This window comes from Salmo trutta, chromosome 26 (assembly GCF_901001165.1).
Source record: "Salmo trutta chromosome 26, fSalTru1.1, whole genome shotgun sequence".
Taxonomy (NCBI): domain Eukaryota; kingdom Metazoa; phylum Chordata; class Actinopteri; order Salmoniformes; family Salmonidae; genus Salmo; species Salmo trutta.
In genome coordinates this window covers 34,020,542-34,041,722 of record NC_042982.1, presented here as the reverse complement: position 1 = coordinate 34,041,722, position 21,181 = coordinate 34,020,542, and the positions used below count along the sequence as shown (strand labels likewise).

The 21,181-nt window shown below is 48.8% G+C and overlaps 1 protein-coding gene across 5 annotated transcripts in view; it reads left to right on the top strand.

Moving 5' to 3' along the window:
• Positions 1-21,073, top strand: part of robo2 (roundabout, axon guidance receptor, homolog 2 (Drosophila)) — a 555,672-nt gene extending 534,599 nt beyond the window's left edge. For 4 of the 5 annotated variants that reach the window (XM_029715771.1, XM_029715772.1, XM_029715774.1 and 1 more), the window contains 6 exons: positions 793-1,056; positions 2,077-2,303; positions 14,956-15,114; positions 16,548-16,820; positions 19,095-19,292; positions 20,383-21,073. In XM_029715771.1, coding sequence (XP_029571631.1) covers positions 793-1,056; positions 2,077-2,303; positions 14,956-15,114; positions 16,548-16,820; positions 19,095-19,292; positions 20,383-20,384 — 1,123 coding nt within the window. In that variant the 3' untranslated portion in view covers positions 20,385-21,073. Of the gene's footprint in view, positions 1-792; positions 1,057-2,076; positions 2,304-14,254; positions 14,441-14,955; positions 15,115-16,547; positions 16,821-19,094; positions 19,293-20,382 lie in introns of all 5 variants that reach the window. The other variant, XM_029715770.1, reaches the window with a different exon arrangement.
• The last annotated feature ends 108 nt before the right edge of the window (positions 21,074-21,181 follow it).

The following is a 21,181-nucleotide window of genomic DNA, read 5'->3' as shown; positions in this document are numbered from 1 at the left end:
ATCTTCAGTCTGGGACACTCATCTGGTTTAATAGGCTATCTGGCAGCACTGTAAATCTGAGCCTCTTAATGGCCACAGATTTAAACAGTTATGTCCTATGGAGTGTGCACTGACAAATTCCTTTAATTAACATTTTCTTTACGACTAGTGTTATTTCAGCATGTATAAGCGCCGTTATGGGAAATGAAAACCTCACTCCCTCCACTGCTCCATTACTCGTATGTACAAAGTACTTTAGAACGTTTGACAAGGTCACACTAGTCTGAAGTCCTTTAGAACGTTTGTAACAAGGTCACACTAGTCTGAAGTCCTTTAGAATGTTTGACAAGGTCACACTAGTCTGAAGTCCTTTAGAATGTTTGACAAGGTCACACTAGTCTGAAGTCCTTTAGAATGTTTGACAAGGTCACACTAGTCTGAGGTCCTTTAGAACGTTTGACAAGGTCACACTAGTCTGAAGTCCTTTAGAATGTTTGACAAGGTCACACTAGTCTGAGGTCCTTTAGAACGTTTGACAAGGTCACACAAGTCTGAAGTCCTTTAGAACATTTGACAAGGTCACACTAGTCTGAAGTCCTTTAGAACGTTTGACAAGATCACACTAGTCTGAGGTCCTTTAGAACGTTTGACAAGGTCACACTAGTCTGAAGTCCTTTAGAACGTTTGACAAGGTCACACTAGTCTGGCACGTTACCAAAGAAAGACAGTTGAGTTACTTAGAGCACTTCTCTTACCCCTCCTCCCTCCCTCTCTCTCTCTCTCTCTCTCTCTCTCTCTCTGTGGCCACCCCAGGTATGAGAGTGATGGCTGGGGTCCTCCCATGCCCGTGCAGACCTACCTCCACCAGGGAATGGAGGATGAGCTAGAGGAGGAGGAAGAGAGGGTCCCCACCCCACCCATGCGTGGAGTGGCCTCGTCTCCAGCAGCGGTGTCCTTCGGTCAGCAGTCCACGGCCACCCTCACCCCCTCTCCCCGGGAGGAGCTGCAGCCCATGCTCCAGGCCCACCTAGACGAGATCACCCGTGCCTACCAACTGGACATGGCCAAACAGACATGGTACGTACTCCCACTGGAGGGGAATACTACAGAAACAGTACAAGGTTCAAATGGGGAGATATGAGAACGGTGACTATGGATATTGTGCTGGATGTGTTTTTCTTTCATTATCTATTTATTTCTCCCTTCAATGTTTTATTTAGGTGTTATGTTAGCTGCACAGTCACAGCGTTGCGCAAAACAGAAACGCTCATGAATCATGTCATTTGAATGGGCCGGTGTTGCCACTTACGTGACTGTATGGCCGCATCCCACGCCCATACTGCTACACATGCTGTTGTTGTGGTTCTCATGCACGGCAGATGAAGGCCGTGTTTCATCCTGTCGGAAGAGAGGGAGAGAACAAAGGACGAAGAGAGGGAGAGAACGAAGGAGGAAGGGAGGGAAAGAGGGAGAGACTGGCATCCATTCATGACAGTAGAGGGAATAGGGAAGACTTGTCAGGAAGAAGCTGTGGTGTTAGCCGGTAATGACTGCATTGGGTTTGAGAGCATCTTTTGACAACAGGAAAGAGCCAGTAATTACATCAGAATCAGAATCCCTCTCGCCGCAGACCGTCTCAAAGACACTACGTCGCTCCTTAAACAAGCGGGGCTGTCAGCGACGTGAGGCAGGCGCAGAGCGGAGTGGAATGGGCTGCTTGAGGGGTGACAGCCTCGTGTCGACAGGCCTAGAGAGCGGGCCCATTGTACCCTCTTCAACTGCAATTATAGGGTCATTGTGTTGGCATGGAAGGAGGAGAGACGTAGAATTAGTGGAATTGTCCCAATTCATTCAAAGCGGCAGAATTTGAAAGAATTTCTAAATTTAGCTTGACAGTTCCTTTCGTCTATCTCGGATTCCTTCTTTATGTCATCCTGTCTTTCATTCACCAGCTTTGTCTTTTTTGATGTCTTTTGACATTCGTTCTCTTCCCTGCTGTTGCTGTCCCTCCACCAGCTGCCCACCCTCTTCTGTCGTTGTGTTTTGGTGTGTACCTGTAGCATGATGATAACCCATATTACTCTGACTCTCTGACAGGCTCATGCAGGGTGGCTCCCTCCCCCCCCTCCCTCCCCAGGCCCCCGCACCTCCGGTGGGGTACGTGTCCAGCACCCTGGTGTCTGACCTGGAGACTGACATCCCTGACGTGGATGAGGAGGATGAGGAAGAGGAGGAGGATGACGGCTATGAGATGTCCAGGCCTCTCTATGGTATTGAGCACACGCCAGGGTCCAGCATGGACAACCTAGACAGCTCTGTAACAGGTGAGATACTGCACTGATACACTGACATGTGGACAGAACAGAGGTATTGGAACTTCTTCCCCCCTTCATTAGGATTCAAATCTGCCTGATTTTATGCAGTTTCCTGCCACTCTCGGAGGAATGGTTTGGATATTACAAAGAAATAATTCGAAATCGCTCTCCAAAACAAAAACATGTTAAATCCAAAAGCATGTTCAGTTGTCATTCCACAGTCATTTAAAAAGATCCCAGACCCCTTATCAGGTAACATATGACTTTTAAAGAGCAGTTCTGCCACCGTCTATGTGAAAACAGCGTGTTTCTGTGATTAAAAAGATAAAATACGTAAACAAAAGAATCTCTGTGACCTGCAACAAGTTTGTAGACCAAGGGAGGGTTTTTTTTTGCTCCCCACGTAACTGCAAATCTCAAAGTGTTTGAAAAGCAATATTTTAAAAATATTTAACTTTGATGGCATTGGGTAAAACTTTTTAACTTCATGTGTTTTTCTACAAAACTTAAAAATGCCTCGTTTTCACAAATGTTGACACGGGTATTGCGCTGGAGATAATGAAAATGAGTTTAAAAAGTGATGGAATTGCACAACACAATGCCACAGATGCCTCAAGTTTTTAGAGAGCGTGCAATTGGCATGCTGACTGCAGGAATGTCCACCAGAGCTGTTGCCAGAGCCACCTCCAATTTGTCAGTATGTCCTGTCACATGACTGTGCCCCTGCCCAGTTATGTGAAATCCATAGATTCATATTTCCTTTATGAACTGTAACTCAGTAAAATTGATGAAATTGTTCCATGTTGTGTTTCTATTTTTGTTCAGTATAATAAATACGTCTACAGTTACAGACTGCATTTTGACTATTGATTCATAATGATGTCCTGTATATGTACTGTTTATGACATAGTTATGTGGCTCTATAGTGTGGTAATTTGCACCTCATCTGATGAATGTATTGAATGTACCTTAAGCCCAGCTTGTTCAAGTGGTTTTGGCAGACTGTGGTATTATAATTATCATACCCAAAAAGAGATAAGAAAGTTCATTAATTTTAAAAGGAGAGAGAGACAGAGACAGAGAGCTTTATCTCACACAAAGTGTCTGTCACGTCCTGGCCAGTATAAGGGTTAATTAGTATTGTAGTTTGGTCAGGACGTGACAGAGGGTATTTGTTTTATGTGGTTCAGGGTGGTGTGTTTGGTTAAAGGGTGTTTGATTTAGTATTTCCGGGGTTTTGGTTTATAGTCTATGTTTATGTATTTCTATGTCTAGTCTGGTGAGTGTGTTTCTATGTTGTGTTGATTGGGGTTGGGACTCTCAGTTGAAGGCAGGTGTTGTCTATCTGCCTTTGATTGAGAGTCCCATATATTAGGGTGTGTTTGTGGTTGATTTTTGTGGGTGATTGTTCTGTGTTGAGCCTATGCTTGGCCAGACTGTTAGTTGTTGTTAGTTCGTTCATTTTTCTTGGTTTGTTATTTTGGTGTTCATTTTGTACTTGGCCTCAACAGGTTAAATTGTCAAGATGAGCATACACGTACCTGCTGCGTTTTGGTCCTCTTTCACCGACGACAACCGTGACAGTGTCAGCGAGTGCCATATCCATAAGAGATTTAGAATACATTTCACGTATGGAATATTCCATTCCAGACTGGAGGCACCATTTCCATTTTTACAACTCACTGAAAGCTTTTACAGCCGTCTGTCTGGAGAGAGACATGTGAAGGGCATGACATTGGAGAAGCAGAAACAGCACGGCTGAATCCTGCTGCGTCTCTCATACCGACTGAACAGGACATTCAAGTCCTCTATACTGGACATGGCTCATACTATAGACAGGATGCAGCAGCAGCTCTGTGTTTTGTGAGTCGGGAGGGATAGAACAAAGAATGGAAGAGAAAAGGGGAAACAGTATATCTATAGAAGGAGGAAGAGAGAGAGACAAAGAGAGATGGAGGAAGAGACATATCTAGAGAGAGACAGAGAGAGAAATAGAGAGGGGGAGGAAGAGACATATCTAGAGAGAGACAGAGAGAGAAATAGAGAGGGGGAGGAAGAGATATAGTGTATCTATAAAAAGAGGGACATGGAGAGAGGGAGGGAGGGTTGACACGGCTGCTTGGCTGGTCTGTCGACTGTAGCCCCAGAGTCTCGTTTTTCTGTGGGATGATGGAACAGGGGCTGTGGCGGCTGTGACACATGCTGCTGTTGATATATTTAGAGGAATATAAACCTGCGACTGGGCCCTAATCTGCTGCATCTCTCCTGCACTGTATTACTCTGAAGACACCTCTATTTCTTCTTATCTCTCCACAAGTCTCTCACTGCTCCCCATCGTTTGACAGCACAGACACGGTCCCAGCTCCACAGTTAGTTGGAGGGGTAGTGAGAGTAAGGAGGAGGAAGGGGGGATTTATCGTGGCCACCATTTTGAGGCTGTGGAAAGAGGAGTGCAGGAGCAGCTTTCTGTAGAGCCCAACATGATAGATTTGTTATTGTTTTAATAATATGGAAATAGGTCTGTTTCCTTAATGTTACACCAAAGGCCACTAAATCAAACATTCTCACCGCTGGCCCTGAAATGATTTTTCACGAGAGAGATTGTCTGTGTGTGCTTGTCTTTGTATTATGTCATGCACAGTGTAATACAGCATATTTTTCTAAAGACAAAGGTGAATTCACCTGCGGCTGTATTAAATGCCCATGGCTAGGCTGATATGAAAACACAGAGGTACTGTATCCCAGGGTTACTAATGCTGCAGTATAGCATCCTCAGTGATCTCAGAGCTGTGTCTCTCTGAGTGATTATTCTCCCATCAACCCCCTGGCAGGGACCACTAGGGGGGAGTGGGGTCACGTCTCCTGTGGACAGGTGGAGCCTCCCGCTCGTCAGGGGGAACGATATCCCTGCTTAACGACATGCAGATGAGCTGTTCCGTCAGGATAAATCTGTTTTAGTGGCAGGAGGTACCTGGCTTTTACTACCCCTGGCTAGTGGCTACTGTAGCTCCCTTTACTGCCCCTGACTAGTGAATACTGTAGCTTCTTTTACTGCCCCTGGCTAGTGAATACTGTAGCTCCTTTTACTGCCCCTGGCTAGTGAATACTGTAGCTCCTTTTACTGCCCCTGGCTAGTGAATACTGTAGCTTATTTTACTGCCCCTGGCTAGTGAATACTGTAGCTCCTTTTACTGCCCTTGGCTAGTGAATACTGTAGCTCCTTTTACTGCCCTTGGCTAGTGAATACTGTAGCTCCTTTTACTGCCCCTGGCTAGTGAATACTGTAGCTCCTTTTACTGCCCCTGGCTAGTGAATACTGTAGCTCCTTTTACTGCCCCTGGCTAGTGAATACTGTAGCTTCTTTTACTGCCCCTGGCTAGTGAATACTGTAGCTCCTTTTACTGCCCCTGGCTAGTGAATACTGTAGCTCCTTTTACTGCCCCTGGCTAGTGAATACTGTAGCTTCTTTTACTGCCCCTGGCTAGTGAATACTGTAGCTTCTTTTACTGCCCCTGGTTAGTGGCTACTGTAGCTCCTTTTACTGCCCTTGGCTAATGAATACTGTAGGTTATTTTACTGCCCCTGGCTAGTGAATACTGTAGCTTCTTTTACTGCCCCTGGCTAGTGAATACTGTAGCTCTTTTTACTGCCCCTGGCTAGTGAATACTGTAGCTTATTTTACTGCCCCTGGCTAGTGAATACTGTATCTCCTTTTACTGCCCTTGGCTAATGAATACTGTAGGTTATTTTACTGCCCCTGGCTAGTGAATACTGTAGCTTCTTTTACTGCCCTTGGCTAGTGAATACTGTAGCTTATTTTACTGCCCCTGGCTAGTGAATACTGTATCTCCTTTTACTGCCCCTGGCTAGTGAATACTGTAGCTTCTTTTACTGCCCCTGACTAGTGAATACTGTAGCTCCTTTTACTGCCCCTGGCTAGTGAATACTGTAGGTTATTTTACTGCCCCTGGCTAGTGAATACTGTATCTCCTTTTACTGCCCTTGGCTAATGAATACTGTAGGTTATTTTACTGCCCCTGGCTAGTGAATACTGTAGCTTCTTTTACTGCCCTTGGCTAGTGAATACTGTAGCTTATTTTACTGCCCCTGGCTAGTGAATACTGTATCTCCTTTTACTGCCCCTGGCTAGTGAATACTGTAGCTTCTTTTACTGCCCCTGACTAGTGAATACTGTAGCTCCTTTTACTGCCCCTGGCTAGTGAATACTGTAGCTTATTTTACTGCCCCTGGCTAGTGAATACTGTATCTCCTTTTACTGCCCTTGGCTAATGAATACTGTAGGTTATTTTACTGCCCCTGGCTAGTGAATACTGTAGCTTCTTTTACTGCCCTTGGCTAGTGAATACTGTAGCTTATTTTACTGCCCCTGGCTAGTGAATACTGTATCTCCTTTTACTGCCCCTGGCTAGTGAATACTGTAGCTTCTTTTACTGCCCCTGACTAGTGAATACTGTAGCTCCTTTTACTGCCCCTGGCTAGTGAATACTGTATCTCCTTTTACTGCCCCTGGCTAGTGAATACTGTAGCTTATTTTACTGCCCCTGGCTAGTGAATACTGTATCTCCTTTTACTGCCCTTGGCTAATGAATACTGTAGGTTATTTTACTGCCCCTGGCTAGTGAATACTGTAGCTTCTTTTACTGCCCTTGGCTAGTGAATACTGTAGCTTATTTTACTGCCCCTGGCTAGTGAATACTGTATCTCCTTTTACTGCCCCTGGCTAGTGAATACTGTAGCTTCTTTTACTGCCCCTGACTAGTGAATACTGTAGCTCCTTTTACTGCCCCTGGCTAGTGAATACTGTATCTCCTTTTACTGCCCCTGGCTAGTGAATACTGTAGCTTATTTTACTGACCCTGGCTAGTGAATACTGTATCTCCTTTTACTGCCCTTGGCTAATGAATACTGTAGGTTATTTTACTGCCCCTGGCTAGTGAATACTGTAGCTTCTTTTACTGCCCTTGGCTAGTGAATACTGTAGCTTATTTTACTGCCCCTGGCTAGTGAATACTGTATCTCCTTTTACTGCCCCTGGCTAGTGAATACTGTAGCTTCTTTTACTGCCCCTGACTAGTGAATACTGTAGCTCCTTTTACTGCCCCTGGCTAGTGAATACTGTAGCTCCTTTTACTGCCCCTGGCTAATGAATACTGTAGGTTATTTTACTGCCCCTGGCTAGTGAATACTGTAGCTTCTGGCTAGTGGCTAGCTCCCGTTTACTGCCTCTGGCTAGTGGCTACTGTTGCTGCTGTTTACTGCTAGTGGCTAGCTCCCATTACTGTCCCTGGCTAGTGGCTACTTTAGCTCCTTTTTAATGCCCATGGCTAGTGGCTAGCTCCCATTACTGTCCCTGGCTAGTGGCTACTTTAGCTCCTTTTTAATGCCCATGGCTAGTGGCTAGCTCCCATTACTGTCCCTGGCTAGTGGCTAGCTCCCATTACTGTCCCTGGCTAGTGGCTACTTTAGCTCCTTTTTACTGCCCCTGGCTATTGGCTAGCTCCTGTTTACTGGCCTGGACCATTAGCCCGGGGAGCATAGCAGGTGAGAGATGGTTATTAGATACCTAGTAATTTGAAAACTGCATGGAACCTTCATCTGAATCCTATGGAAAAGAATACAATTACACTCATGCAAAGTAGATTATGCACAATCTTTTGCAGAATTTAAGACCACAAAGAGAACGCTAGATTCTACTGTTAGTACATTATGCCGAAGCTGAAGGAGAGAAGTTGGAAGGAAGCCTTGGTTTGGCTGTCTCTTGCTCTGCTTATGCTCCAATGTCTGCACTAGTCTTTGTGGGAGGATTGGACCCAGAAGAATTGTACTCTCACTTTTTACATTTTTATTCTTAGAATCAAAACTCAGAGAGAAGTAGTTTGAGTGAAAATAGCCTGGTAAGATAAAGGCCAGAAAGTAGTTAGTGTCTTGGGTATTTTCAGTCAGTGCAGTAACATTGGAATGTGTAAGGTTTGAAGGTTTTCACATGGTTTCCCAGGTTTATTGAAGTTTACCATTAATTTGTGAATCATTTGATGCCATCGTTTCTCAGAGAGAAAAACTGTTATAAAGTGAGCTGGTAGTTGAAAGCTTTAGTTCCCTCAGGCCTTGTTTAAGTTGGATTCTGCACAAACCACAACATTGTGATGTGAAGGGGCTCAGGGGCGAGGAATTGAAAAGCACTTTTAGGTAGTTTCCTGATTTCCTTTGGCTACGCAAACATAAATCAGATATTGAGTTTTATGACGGTTACAGTACTGGACTAATGTTGTGTTCCAGTGAGAAGTGTAGTATGAAAGAGACTCTGTCAGTACAGCTGGTGCATGTCTGTGGTTGGCTTTAGTTGATCCTCTCCTGTCTCTCTCTGTGCCTGCCTTGGCCAGACCTCTGGCATGCCTGCTCCTCTGTGGGCCTGCCTTGGCCAGACCTCTGGCATGCCTGCTCCTCTGTGGGCCTGCCTTGGCCAGACCTCTGGCATGCCTGCTCCTCTGTGGGTCTGCCTTGGCCAGACCTCTGGCATGCCTGCTCCTCTGTGGGCCTGCCTTGGCCAGACCTCTGGCATGCCTGCTCCTCTGTGGGTCTGCCTTGGCCAGACCTCTAGTATGCCTGCTCCTCTATGGGCCTGCCTTGGCCAGACTTTTGACTGTCACCCTCAGTTCCCACTGACCCCCTCTCAGTACCCCTCTCATCCCCTCTACTCCCTACTGACCCCTCTCCTCACCCCTCTCATCCCCTATGTTCCCTATTGACCCCCCATCTCAGTACCCCTCTCATCCCCTCTACTCCCTACTGACCCCCTCTCCTCACCCCTCTCATCCCCTATGTTCCCTATTGACCCCCCATCTCAGTACCCCTCTCATCCCCTCTGTTCCCTAGTGCCCCCCCATCTCAGTACCCCTCTCATCCCCTCTGTTCTCTACTGACCCCCTCTCCTCACTCCTCTCATCCCCTCTGTTCCCCCCTGATCCCTCTCATGCCCTCTGTTCCCTACTGACCCCCTCTCCTCACCCCTCTCATCCCTCTGTCACCCTACTGACTCCCATCTCAGTACCCCTCTCATCCCCTCTGATCCACACTGCCCCCCATCTCAGCCCCCCTCTCTTCACCCCTCTCATCCCCTCTGTTTCCACTGACCCCTCTCACCCCCTCTGTTCCACACTGACCACTCTCATCCCCTCTGTTCTCTACTGACCCCCTCTCCTCACTCCTCTCATCCCCTCTGTTCCCCCCTGATCCCTCTCATGCCCTCTATTCCCTACTGACCCCCTCTCCTCACCCCTCTCATCCCTCTGTCACCCTACTGACTCCCATCTCAGTACCCCTCTCATCCCCTCTGATCCACACTGCCCCCCATCTCAGCCCCCCTCTCTTCACCCCTCTCATCCCCTCTGTTTCCACTGACCCCTCTCACCCCCTCTGTTCCACACTGACCACTCTCATCCCCTCTGTTCCACACTGAACCCCCCATCTCAGCCCCCCTCTCTTCACCCCTTTCATCCCCTCTGTTCTACACTGTCCCCCCCCTCTTCCCCTCTGTTTCCTACTGACCCCCCCCTTTCAGTACCCCTCTCATCCCTGCTGCTCCGTCTTTGCCCTCATCCCTTTCTCCCCATGACCTTTACTCCTCCATCTGAGCTCTGTACCATATTTCCACATTTTCTTCATCACACCATCCACACTCTACTTTTCATTTTTGTCTCATGTGCTTGTCTGCGGACCACGGGATTTTGTGTGTGTGCGTGTATTTGGGTAAGTGCCACTTCATTGTGTCTGCCAAGCAAGCCTCTCAGAAAGCTGTTGTATAAGCGGGCTGTAATCTTGCCTGCCAGAGTGGCATATTTTTGTTGGCACGATTAAACTTTTTATTGCAAGTACTGGAAAGGATTTATTTAGGAGTATCTTAAAGGATCTAGACATACTAACAGTAACACAGATAGGAAAAACACTCACAATACACAAGGGTTTCCATAAGCTTCCAGTATTTCTGCAAAATCTAGATATTTGTCACGCTCTGACCTAGGAGAGCTGTGTTTTCTCTATTTAGCTAGGCCAGGGTGTGATAGGTGGGTGGGCATTCTATGTTTTGTGTTCTGTTTTGGCCGGGTATGGTTTCCAATCAGAGGCAGGTGTCTATCGTTGTCTCTGATTGGAAGCCATACTTAAGGCAGCCTGTTTTTCCTTAGTTTTTTTGTGGGTAGTTGTTTTCCGTTTAGTTGTAAGTACCTGACGGAACTGTCTGCTGTCATTTGTTGTTTAATTTGTAAAGTGTTAATTTCTTTCATTGAACTACGAGATGAACACATTCCACTCTGCACATTGGTCTACTCATTTTGACACCTGTGACAGAACTACCCACAACAAGAGGACCAAGCAGCGTGCACTCTCCAGGAGAAGGAGCGGGACCAAGCAGTATGGCTCAGAAGAGTGGACCTGGGAGGAGATCCTAGATTGGGAAGGACCCTGGACAAGGCCTGGGGTGTATCGCCGTCCGCAATGGGAGATAGAGGCAGCGAAGGCGGAACGACGATACTGGGAGGAACGGCTAGGCAAGTAACAGGAGGCCGAGAGGCAGCGGCAAAAAAACATTTTTGGGGGGGCACACAGGTAGATTGGCAAAGGCGGGTTAAAGACCTGAGCCAACTCCCTGTGCTTACCGTGGGGAGCGAGGGACCGAGCAAGCACCGTGTTATGCGGTGATACGCACTGTGTTGCCAGTGCGTACTCACAGCCCGGTGCGCTCGGTACAAGCTCCTCACCGTTGCCGTGCTAGAGTTGGCCGGCAGCCAGGAAGAAGTGCGCCGGCTCAGCCTATCTGGCCTCCAGTGCGTCTTTACGGCCCAGGTTATCCTGCGCCTGCTCTACGCATGGTACCCCTCATTCATCAGCACAGCCCAGTTTGTCCTGTACCAGCGTTCCGCCCTTGCCGGGCTAAAGTCAACATCGAGCCAGGACGGGTTGTGCCAGCCCTAAGCGCCAGACCTCCAGTAAGCCTCCACGGCCCAGTGTGCCCTGTGCCTGCTCTGCGCACCCAGTCTCCTATGCGTCTCCCCAGTCTGGTGAAACCGGTTCTAGCTCCCCGTAGGAGGCCTTCAGGGATGATCCATGGCACAAAGCCTCCAGTGATGATCCATGGCCCGGAGCCTGTAGGGATGATCCATGGCACGGAGCCTCCAGTGATAATCCATGGCCCGGAGCCTCCAGTGATGATCCATGGCACAAAGCCTCCAGTGATGATCCATGGCGCGGAACCTGTAGTGATGATCCATGGCGCGGAACCTGTAGTGATGATCCATGGCGCGGAACCTGTAGTGATGATCCATGGCACGCAGCCTGCAGCGAAGGTCCCCAGTCCGGAGCCTCCAGTGACACTCCTCAGCCCGGAGCCTCCAGCGACGCTCCCCAGTCCGGAGCCTCCAGCGACGCTCCTCAGCCCGGAGCCTCCAGCGACGCTCCTCAGTCCGGAGCCTCCAGCGACGCGCTCCAGTCCGGAGCCTCCAGCGACGCTCTCCAGTCCAGAGTCTTCAGCGACGGTCTGCAGCTCCGAGTCTTCAGCGACGGTCTGCAGCCCCGAGTCTTCAGCAACGGTCTGCAGCCCCGAGTCTTCAGAGGCGGTCGGCAGTTCAGAGCCTCCGGCGCTGATCCACGGTCTGGTTCCTCCGGTGACACAGAAGCGGGGGGGATCAGCTGGCGGTATGGGGGCTACGCCCCGAACCAGAGCCGCCACCAAATATAGATGCCCACCCGGACCCTCCCCAATAGGTTCAGGTTTGCGGCCGGGAGTCCGCACCTTTGGGGGGGGGGGGGGGATACTGTCACGCCCTGACCTAGGAGAGCTGTGTTTTCTCTATTTAGCTAGGCCAGGGTGTGATAGGTGGGAGGGAATTCTATGTTTTGTGTTCTATGTTTTAGCCGGGTATTTTCGTCCTTTTTGTCTTTAAATCTTCCTGACAGTGATACAACAGGCTACATATTTCTGCTGCCTTGGTTTAATGATAGAATTGAGCTTCATTGATTTGGTATTCCTACTATATCACAAGTCAATGCTGCAGGACTTTCCACAGATCGTGGAGTGTATTAACAAGGCCTGATAAGAGAGACAGGTGTTTATACCGGCTATACCATTAGGTGTTTGACTCAACACAGTGTTTAGAGAGCTGCTTCATCTGTGTCACCTCAGGTAATACTGGAGCTCAGCTCTGGACAGGTGTGTCACCTCAGGTAATACTGGAGCTCAGCTCTGGACAGGTGTGTCACCTCAGGTAATACTGGAGCTCAGCTCTGGACAGGTGTGTCACCTCAGGTAATACTGGAGCTCAGCTCTGGACAGGTGTGTCACCTCAGGTAATACTGGGGCTCAGCTCTGGACAGGTGTGTCACCTCAGGTAATACTGGAGCTCAGCTCTGGACAGGTGTGTCACCTCAGGTAATACTGGAGCTCAGCTCTGGACAGGTGTGTCACCTCAGGTAATACTGGAGCTCAGCTCTGGACAGGTGTGTCACCTCAGGTAATACTGGAGCTCAGCTCTGGACAGGTGTGTCACCTCAGGTAATACTGGTGCTCAGCTCTGGACAGGTGTGTCACCTCAGGTAATACTGGAGCTCAGCTCTGGACAGGTGTGTCACCTCAGGTAATACTGGAGCTCAGCTCTGGACAGGTGTGTCACCTCAGGTAATACTGGAGCTCAGCTCTGGACAGGTGTGTCACCTCAGGTAATACTGGAGCTCAGCTCTGGACAGGTGTGTCACCCTCAGGTAATACTGGAGCTCAGCTCTGGACAGGTGTGTCACCTCAGGTAATACTGGAGCTCAGCTCTGGACAGGTGTGTCACCTCAGGTAATACTGGAGCTCAGCTCTGGACAGGTGTGTCACCTCAGGTAATACTGGGGCTCAGCTCTGGACAGGTGTATCACCTCAGGTAATACTGGAGCTCAGCTCTGGACAGGTGTGTCACCTCAGGTAATACTGGTGCTCAGCTCTGGACAGGTGTGTCACCTCAGGTAATACTGGGGCTCAGCTCTGGACAGGTGTGTCACCTCAGGTAATACTGGGGCTCAGCTCTGGACAGGTGTGTCACCTCAGGTAATACTGGAGCTCAGCTCTGGACAGGTGTGTCACCTCAGGTAATACTGGAGCTCAGCTCTGGACAGGTGTGTCACCTCAGGTAATACTGGAGCTCAGCTCTGGACAGGTGTGTCACCTCAGGTAATACTGGAACTCAGCTCTGGACAGGTGTGTTGTTTTTCTTTATGAAAAGAAGGCCAAACTCAAGTGGCCTCTGTGTGTGTGAGCGTGTGTGTGAGCGTGTGTGAGCGTGTGTGTGAGCGTGTGTGTGAGCGTGTGTGTGAGCGTGTGTGTGAGCGTGTGTGTGAGCGCGTGTGTTTAATGAGTGTAGAAAACCACTACTGACCTGCCACAACACTGAGGCCCTGCAGCACAGAGAAACCTGACATGAAGCCCTAACAACCTGATATTAACCCTATTTCTAAGATTACACAACACTGCAGCACAGAGAAACCTGACATGAAGCCCTAACAACCTGATATTAACCCTATTTCTAAGATTACACAACACTGCAGCACAGAGAAACCTGACATGAAGCCCTAACAACCTGATTTTAACCCTATTTCTAAGATTACACAACACTGAGGCCCTGCAGCACAGAGAAACCTGACATGAAGCCCTAACAACCTGATATTAACCCTATTTCTAAGATTACACAACACATGACTCCACTTAAACCTACAGCCACAGCGCAGATGTTCAATATGGCAGATCATTCGAGGCTTTTTGTGTCTGGAGGCTATAAAAATGATGCAGTTGGATATCAAAGAGTGTTACTTGATTTGTGAACACACACACACACACACACACACACACACACACACACACACACACACACACTGCACAGTGCTCTGATGCTCTAGCTGGCGGTGTCCCTCAGGGTCCATGGTTAACGGCTGGGGGTCAGCCTCAGAGGAAGATGACCGTCACTACTCCAGCCACAGGTCCAGTGTGGGCAGCTCCTCTGACGGGTCCCTCTACACCCACTGTAGCTTCGCCCAGGCCCTGGTGGCAGCCGCTGACAAGGCAGGCTACCACCTGGAGGGCACCAGCCTGGCCAAGAGAGGTTGGTATATGAGGAGTGGAGCCCCTCCAGCCTGTTCTCTCTGGAACCTCTGTATGACTCAGAAGGAGATGCAGTGATTGATCTACTTCCTGCCATCTGCTGGCTGGTGTTTTCTCCTCTATACTGCTGTTTGGTGGAGAATCTGCATGGCTCTACAATATGTGGCTGAACAAAGGATACAAACTTTGATTCAACTCTAACTTTCCTCCAGCTTTGCACTCTGACTCCTACCAAATTGGGATAGAGGAAAATTATCTGGGTGAACTCACTGGAGATTTCTTTGCAGGTTTCCAGCACTGCCTGTACTTTCTCATTGTCAAAATTATGGTGTGATTTTGAGGATTTCTGGTGACTGATGAACTAACTGAACCTTCCTTGGAATCCTGCGAGCTTCCTGCTTGGAAATCAACATTCTCTTCCCAGGCATGCTCTTTAACCCGCCTCTCTCCATGTTCCCTTCGGTATCTTCACTAACCCAGTGGCCTCTCTCTCCACTTCTCTCCCTCTTCCTCCAGGTAAAGGGCTGTCCCACCGACCCCGGCCCAGCAGTCCCTTCTCTACGGATGGCAGCACGGTGGGCACACACAGCCTGGGCCACCAGAGGGCTACCCGGCCCACCCGCAAGCCCCGGGGACAGGGCACCGCGCCCCACAGGAGAGACGCCAGTGCAAACGGTAGGAGAGGGATCCTGGAAGGCTTGGTGCTTTAACCAGAATCTTCCCAGAACTTTGTCTCAGCGGAGACTTACCTCTGACACAAATTACTCATCATCTATACCAGGGCTCTCCAACCCTGTTCCTGGAGAGATACCTTCCTGTAGGTTTTCACTCCAACCCTGTTCCTGGAGAGATACCTTCCTGTAGGTTTTCACTCCAACCCTGTTCCTGGAGAGATACCTTCCTGTAGGTTTTCTCTCCAACCCTGTTCCTGGAAAGATACCGTCCTGTAGGTTTTCACTCCAACCCTGTTCCTGGAGAGATACCTTCCTGTAGGTTTTCTCTCCAACCCTGTTCCTGGAAAGATACCGTCCTGTAGGTTTTCTCTCCAACCCTGTTCCTGGAGAGATACCTTCCTGTAGGTTTTCACTCCAACCCTGTTCCTGGAGAGATACTGTCCTGTAGGTTTTCACTCCAACCCCAATCTAGCGCACCTGATTCGAATAATTAGCTGGTTAAAAAGCTGAATCAGGATAGTTACAACTGGGGTTGGAGCCTACAGAAGGATAGCTCGCCAGTAACAGGGTTGGAGCCTACAGGAGGATAGCTCTCCAGTGACATGGTTGTAGCCTACAGGAGGATAGCTCTCCAGTGACAGGGTTGGAGCCTACAGGAGGATAGCTCGCCAGTAACAGGGTTGGAGCCTACAGGAGGATAGCTCTCCAGTGACAGGGTTGGAGCCTACAGGAGGATAGCTCTCCAGTGACAGGGTTGGAGCCTACAGGAGGATTGCTCTCCAGTAACAGGGTTGGAGCCTACAGGAGGATTGCTCTCCAGTAACAGGGTTGGAGCCTACAGAAGGATAGCTCTCCAGTGACAGGGTTGGAGCCTACAGGAGGATAGCTCTCCAGTGACAGGGTTGGAGCCTACAGGAGGATAGCTCTCTAGTGACAGGGTTGGAGCCTACAGGAGGATAGCTCTCCAGTGACAGGGTTGGAGCCTACAGGAGGATAGCTCTCCAGTGACAGGGTTGGAGCCTACAGGAGGATAGCTCTCCAGTGACAGGGTTGGAGCCTACAGGAGGATAGCTCTCCAGTGACAGGGTTGGAGCCTACAGGAGGATAGCTCTCCAGTGACAGGGTTGGAGCCTACAGAAGGATAGCTCTCCAGTGACAGGGTTGGAGCCTACAGAAGGATAGCTCGCCAGTAACAGGGTTGGAGCCTACAGGAGGATAGCTCTCCAGTGACAGGGTTGGAGCCTACATGAGGATAGCTCTCCAGTAACAGGGTTGGAGCCTACAGGAGGATAGCTCTCCAGTAACAGGATTAGAGAGCCCTGATCTATAAGGACTTGGACTATAATACAATTACTGATTAATACTGATTGACTGATTACTGATATATCACCAGACTGTAACCATGTAGTTAACCACATCACCCCTCCCTCTCAGACCTACCTCCTCCCCCTGACCCACCGCCCATCCAGGGACCAGGGCCTATCCAGGGAGCCCGTAGTGTAGGCGGCATGTGCCCCCCAGCCGAGAAGAAGGCCTCGTCCCTGGAGCGCCAGCCCATGTGTGGTGCCATGCCCCTGTCTGGGCTGGAGGAAATGAAGAGCTGCATGGACAGACAGACACGCACCTCTCTGGAGCGCCACCGCCAGGCCCAGGACAGACTAGCATCCATGGACCGAGGAGACGACCCACGCAAGGGACACAAAACAGGTACTGGACTGGAGGGTAGAAGCAAGTCAAAATACCAGCACTCTGTCTGAAAGACTCAGACCCGATCCAAACATTCCAATCAGTGCGCAGGTGTTCGTTCTAATTTGCAGATGCCAATTTCTTGTATCCTGCACTTGTGGCAGTGTGTTGGATGTGAGCGAACATTACTTTAGAACAGTAGGATATAACTCATATTCCACTCCACAGTATGGAGCCAGTAGATATGTGGTTAGGTCAGCAGCCATTGCTGTACAGAGAGAGATCCAGAGCCCTTAACTGTGTGACAGCAGGGTCCTGATGGCCACGGTGCCTTGGCAGACCAGAGCCTTTACTAAACCCTGGTGTTCAATCTCCTGCTGAGAGGAGACTGAGCTCCCATGAACAGATTGCACTGTCTGCCACTTTCACTTGTCTTCCAGAATGCTCCCCCCTACACACTCACACACACACACACACACACACACACACACACACACACACACAGCCTGTAGGCGTCGCCAATGGTGTCCGGCTCCAGCCCAGTCCAGGCAGAAGGCCCTAGCCAGACAGATGCAGTCTAATCACCCCAGCTTTCTCCTCTCAGACAAACAGCAGCCACTCCACCACTCCACCCATCTGTCTGTGTGTGGAGTCATTAGACCTCACCATGCTGTGTTCCTGTCCTGTCTGTGCCAGGACAGACAGAGCAACAGACAGAGCAACAGACAGAGCAACAGACAGAGCAACAGACAGAGCAACAGACAGAGCAACAGACAGAGCAACAGACAGAGAGGCAGACAGAGTGGCAGACAGAGTGGCAGACAGAGTGGCAGACAGAGAGGCAGAAAGAGAGGCAGACAGAACGACAGACAGACCGACAGGCAGATCCGGAGACACAAAGAGGTATCACATTCATCAGATTCTTCTTCAGAAGACAATAAGAAGTGCTCTCCAAGTTGACTGATACACAGCAGAGTTCAGAAGGCTCTCCAAGTTGACTGGTACACATCAGAGTTCAGAAGGCTCTCCAAGTTGACTGATACACATCAGAGTTCAGAAGGCTCTCCAAGTTGACTGGTACACATCAGAGTTCAGAAGGCTCTCCAAGTTGACTGATACACATCAGAGTTCAGAAGGCTCTCCAAGTTGACTGGTACACATCAGAGTTCAGAAGGCTCTCCAAGTTGACTGATACACATCAGAGTTCAGAAGGCTCTCCAAGTTGACTGGTACACATCAGAGTTCAGAAGGCTCTCCAAGTTGACTGGTACACATCAGAGTTCAGAAGGCTCTCCAAGTTGACTGGTACACATCAGAGTTCAGAAGGCTCTCCAAGTTGACTGGTACACATCAGAGTTCAGAAGGCTCTCCAAGTTGACTGGTACACATCAGAGTTCAGAAGGCTCTCCAAGTTGACTGATACACATGAGAGTTCAGAAGGTGCCAAAGCATGTCAGTGCTAAAATATACTGATCTGCTGCAGGGGGTACCACAGCAGGTCATCAATAAAATATACTGAACTGCATCAGGGGGTACCACAGCAGGTCATCAATAAAATATACTGAACTGCAGCAGGGGGTGCCACAGCAGGTCAGAGCTACAATATACTGACCTGTATCAGGGGGTGTCACAGCAGGTCAACACTACAATACACTGACCTGCAGCAGGGGGTGTCACAGCAGGTCAACATTACAATATACTGACCTGCAGCAGGGGGTGCCACAGCAGTTCAACACTACAATAAACTGACCTGCAGCGGGTGTCAGCAGGTCAACACCACAATATACTGACCTGCAGCAGGGGTGCCACAGCAGACACTAACAACTCTGTAGTTGCCTTTCCCCTCTTCATAAGGGCATTAGCTGGGGGACCCATGTGTGAGCCCACACTGCCCGCTGGCACCAATACACTGCAGATGTCATTAGGAGGGAGGTCTGCCAACAGGCTCTCTGTCTCACTATAGCACCTTCTGCAACCACCACCCAGCCAATCCACCGATGGCTGCCAAACACTTACCTAGCCCCCCATAATGAATCTACAAACCACCATGTTGTAAAATACTTTTGTTGTCCCTCCCCATGTCATTTCTGTAAATGAGAATGCATTTTCCTCGCCCCCTGCCCCACAGGAGTCCTTTCTCCTCTTGCCAGGCCGGCATTTTAAATAAGAATTTGTTCTTAGTTCACCTGCCTGGTAAAATAAAGGTTCATTTAATTTAAAATAAATTAAACACTCCCAACTGGAGTCAGGGTTAGTAGTAACAATCTGAAATATTCCCTCTGTGTGTTTGTCCAGAAGAGGGGTGCCTGCCCCCCTACAGTAAACCCTCGTTCCCCTCCCCTGGGGGCCACAGCTCCTCTGGGACAGCCTCCTCCAAGGGCTCCACGGGGCCACGCAAGGGAGAGGGACCTCGAGGGCCACACCAATGGACTGCCACAGACCACAATGACTTCCTGGGGACCAACGGACAGGGACAGTATTCAGGCGAGTTATGTAAGTATCACACCATTTTGTCTACTGTCTTATTGCAAGAAGGCATTGTGATGTCATAAGTAACTATATTGATTATGGGTGCATTCGTAAATTCAATCGGGAGTGCCAGAGTACGCTCAAAGTGCCCTCTGGTCGTTCGTAAATTCAGAGCGTTTCGCTCTCGGAGTGTTCAGAGTGCTCACTGGACACTCTGGCTGAGGAGTAGGGTTGATCAGAGCGTTCTGACCTCACAACAGCAGTCAAGCACCCAAGCTAACTGGCTAACGTTGGCTAGCTTGCTAGCTACTTCCAGACACAAATGAGAGAACACCCCACTCTGCCTATTTTACTCCCCCTAGCAGAGCTGGTTAGGCTATTTTCATGTTATCCAGAGCGTTGGTGACTGTTGTTAAGAAGCCTTTTGGACGTCGCCTTGCGCTCCAGTACCGCTTGCCGTGCGGTAACAGAGAGAACAGTCTATGACTAGGGTGGCTAGGCCTTCCTCTGACACCACCTGATATAGAGGTCCTGGATGGCAGGAAGCTTGGCCCCAGTGATGTACTGGGCCATACGCACTACCCTCTGTGGTGCCTTGCAGTCGGAGGCCAAGCAGTTGCCATACCAGGCAGTGATGCAACCAGTCAGGATGCTCTCGATGTTGCAGCTGTAGAACCTTTTGAGGATCTGAGGACCCATGCCAAATCTTTTTAGTTTCCTGAGGGGGAATAGGCTTTGCGTGCCCTCTTCACAACTGTCTTGGTGTGCTTGGACCATGATAGTTTGTTGGTGATGTGGACACCAAGGAACTTGAAGCTCTCAACCTGTTCCACTACAGCCCCGTCGATGAGAATGGGGGCGTGCTCGGCCCTCCTTTTCCTGTAGTCCACAATCATCTCCTTTGTATTGATCACATTGAGATAGAGGTTGTTGTCCTGGCACCACACAACCAGGTCTCTGACCTCCTCCCTGCGCTCTGGCACACTCAGACTAGAGTGCTCTGAAATCAGAGTAGATAGCCAGAGTAAATGTCTGAACGCACCCTAAATGTATATCATTTTGACAAAGATTTAGCTATGTCCTGACATTGCTGTTCTCTCTGTCTCTCTCACAGAGTGACCTGCCTGCAGTAGGATCTGAACTGAACTGGAGTAAGCCTCGTCGTCCTCATCAGAATGACGCCTCGCCCGTTGGTGCAATGAACTTTGTCCTTCTTTGTGTATTATCAGAGGAGAGGAGCAGGAAGATGACGATGATGACCACCATAACAGAACTGTAAATGTGATGTATAAACACAGACATACATACTGTACATCCCACTATGTTGTTGTCCTCAAGAAAATTATTTCCCACCTTCCATCTTCATTTTTTTCAGTCAGAAAAGAGCAAGTAAACAAAATAATTAAAACATCTTTATGAGAAAACTAATTTTCAAAGTAACTGTCCTTGGGGAAAAAAGGGAATCTTGTTTCCTGTAAATAGATAAATTACATTGTTGTTGCATTGCTATGCAAGCCTACTTCAGTTTGAGCTTCTTCATTCCATACTGTTGGTTATATCTAGTCATTTGTATTATACGTGAATTGATAGGCTGGTGTGCCATAAAATAATTGTTTTTACGATCCATTATTTGTTAATACCTATCATTGATTAATTATTTTCATTATTATTATTAATTATTGTTTTTTTGCACTGCGATTTTTGGTGATAAGCACAAAAGCATTGCTCCTGCTGACAGGAAGTACCGGACGAACATGTGAAGAGGAGTTTCTCTAGAAAGATGAGAAAATATATACTAATGTACAGAGAGATATTAAAGAGTAAGAGGTTGCTTATGGACAGCAACTAAATGGATACCCATTCCCAAGTTAGGGCTAATCAGAAAGCAGACGTGTTTTTGTTGTGGTGTCTTT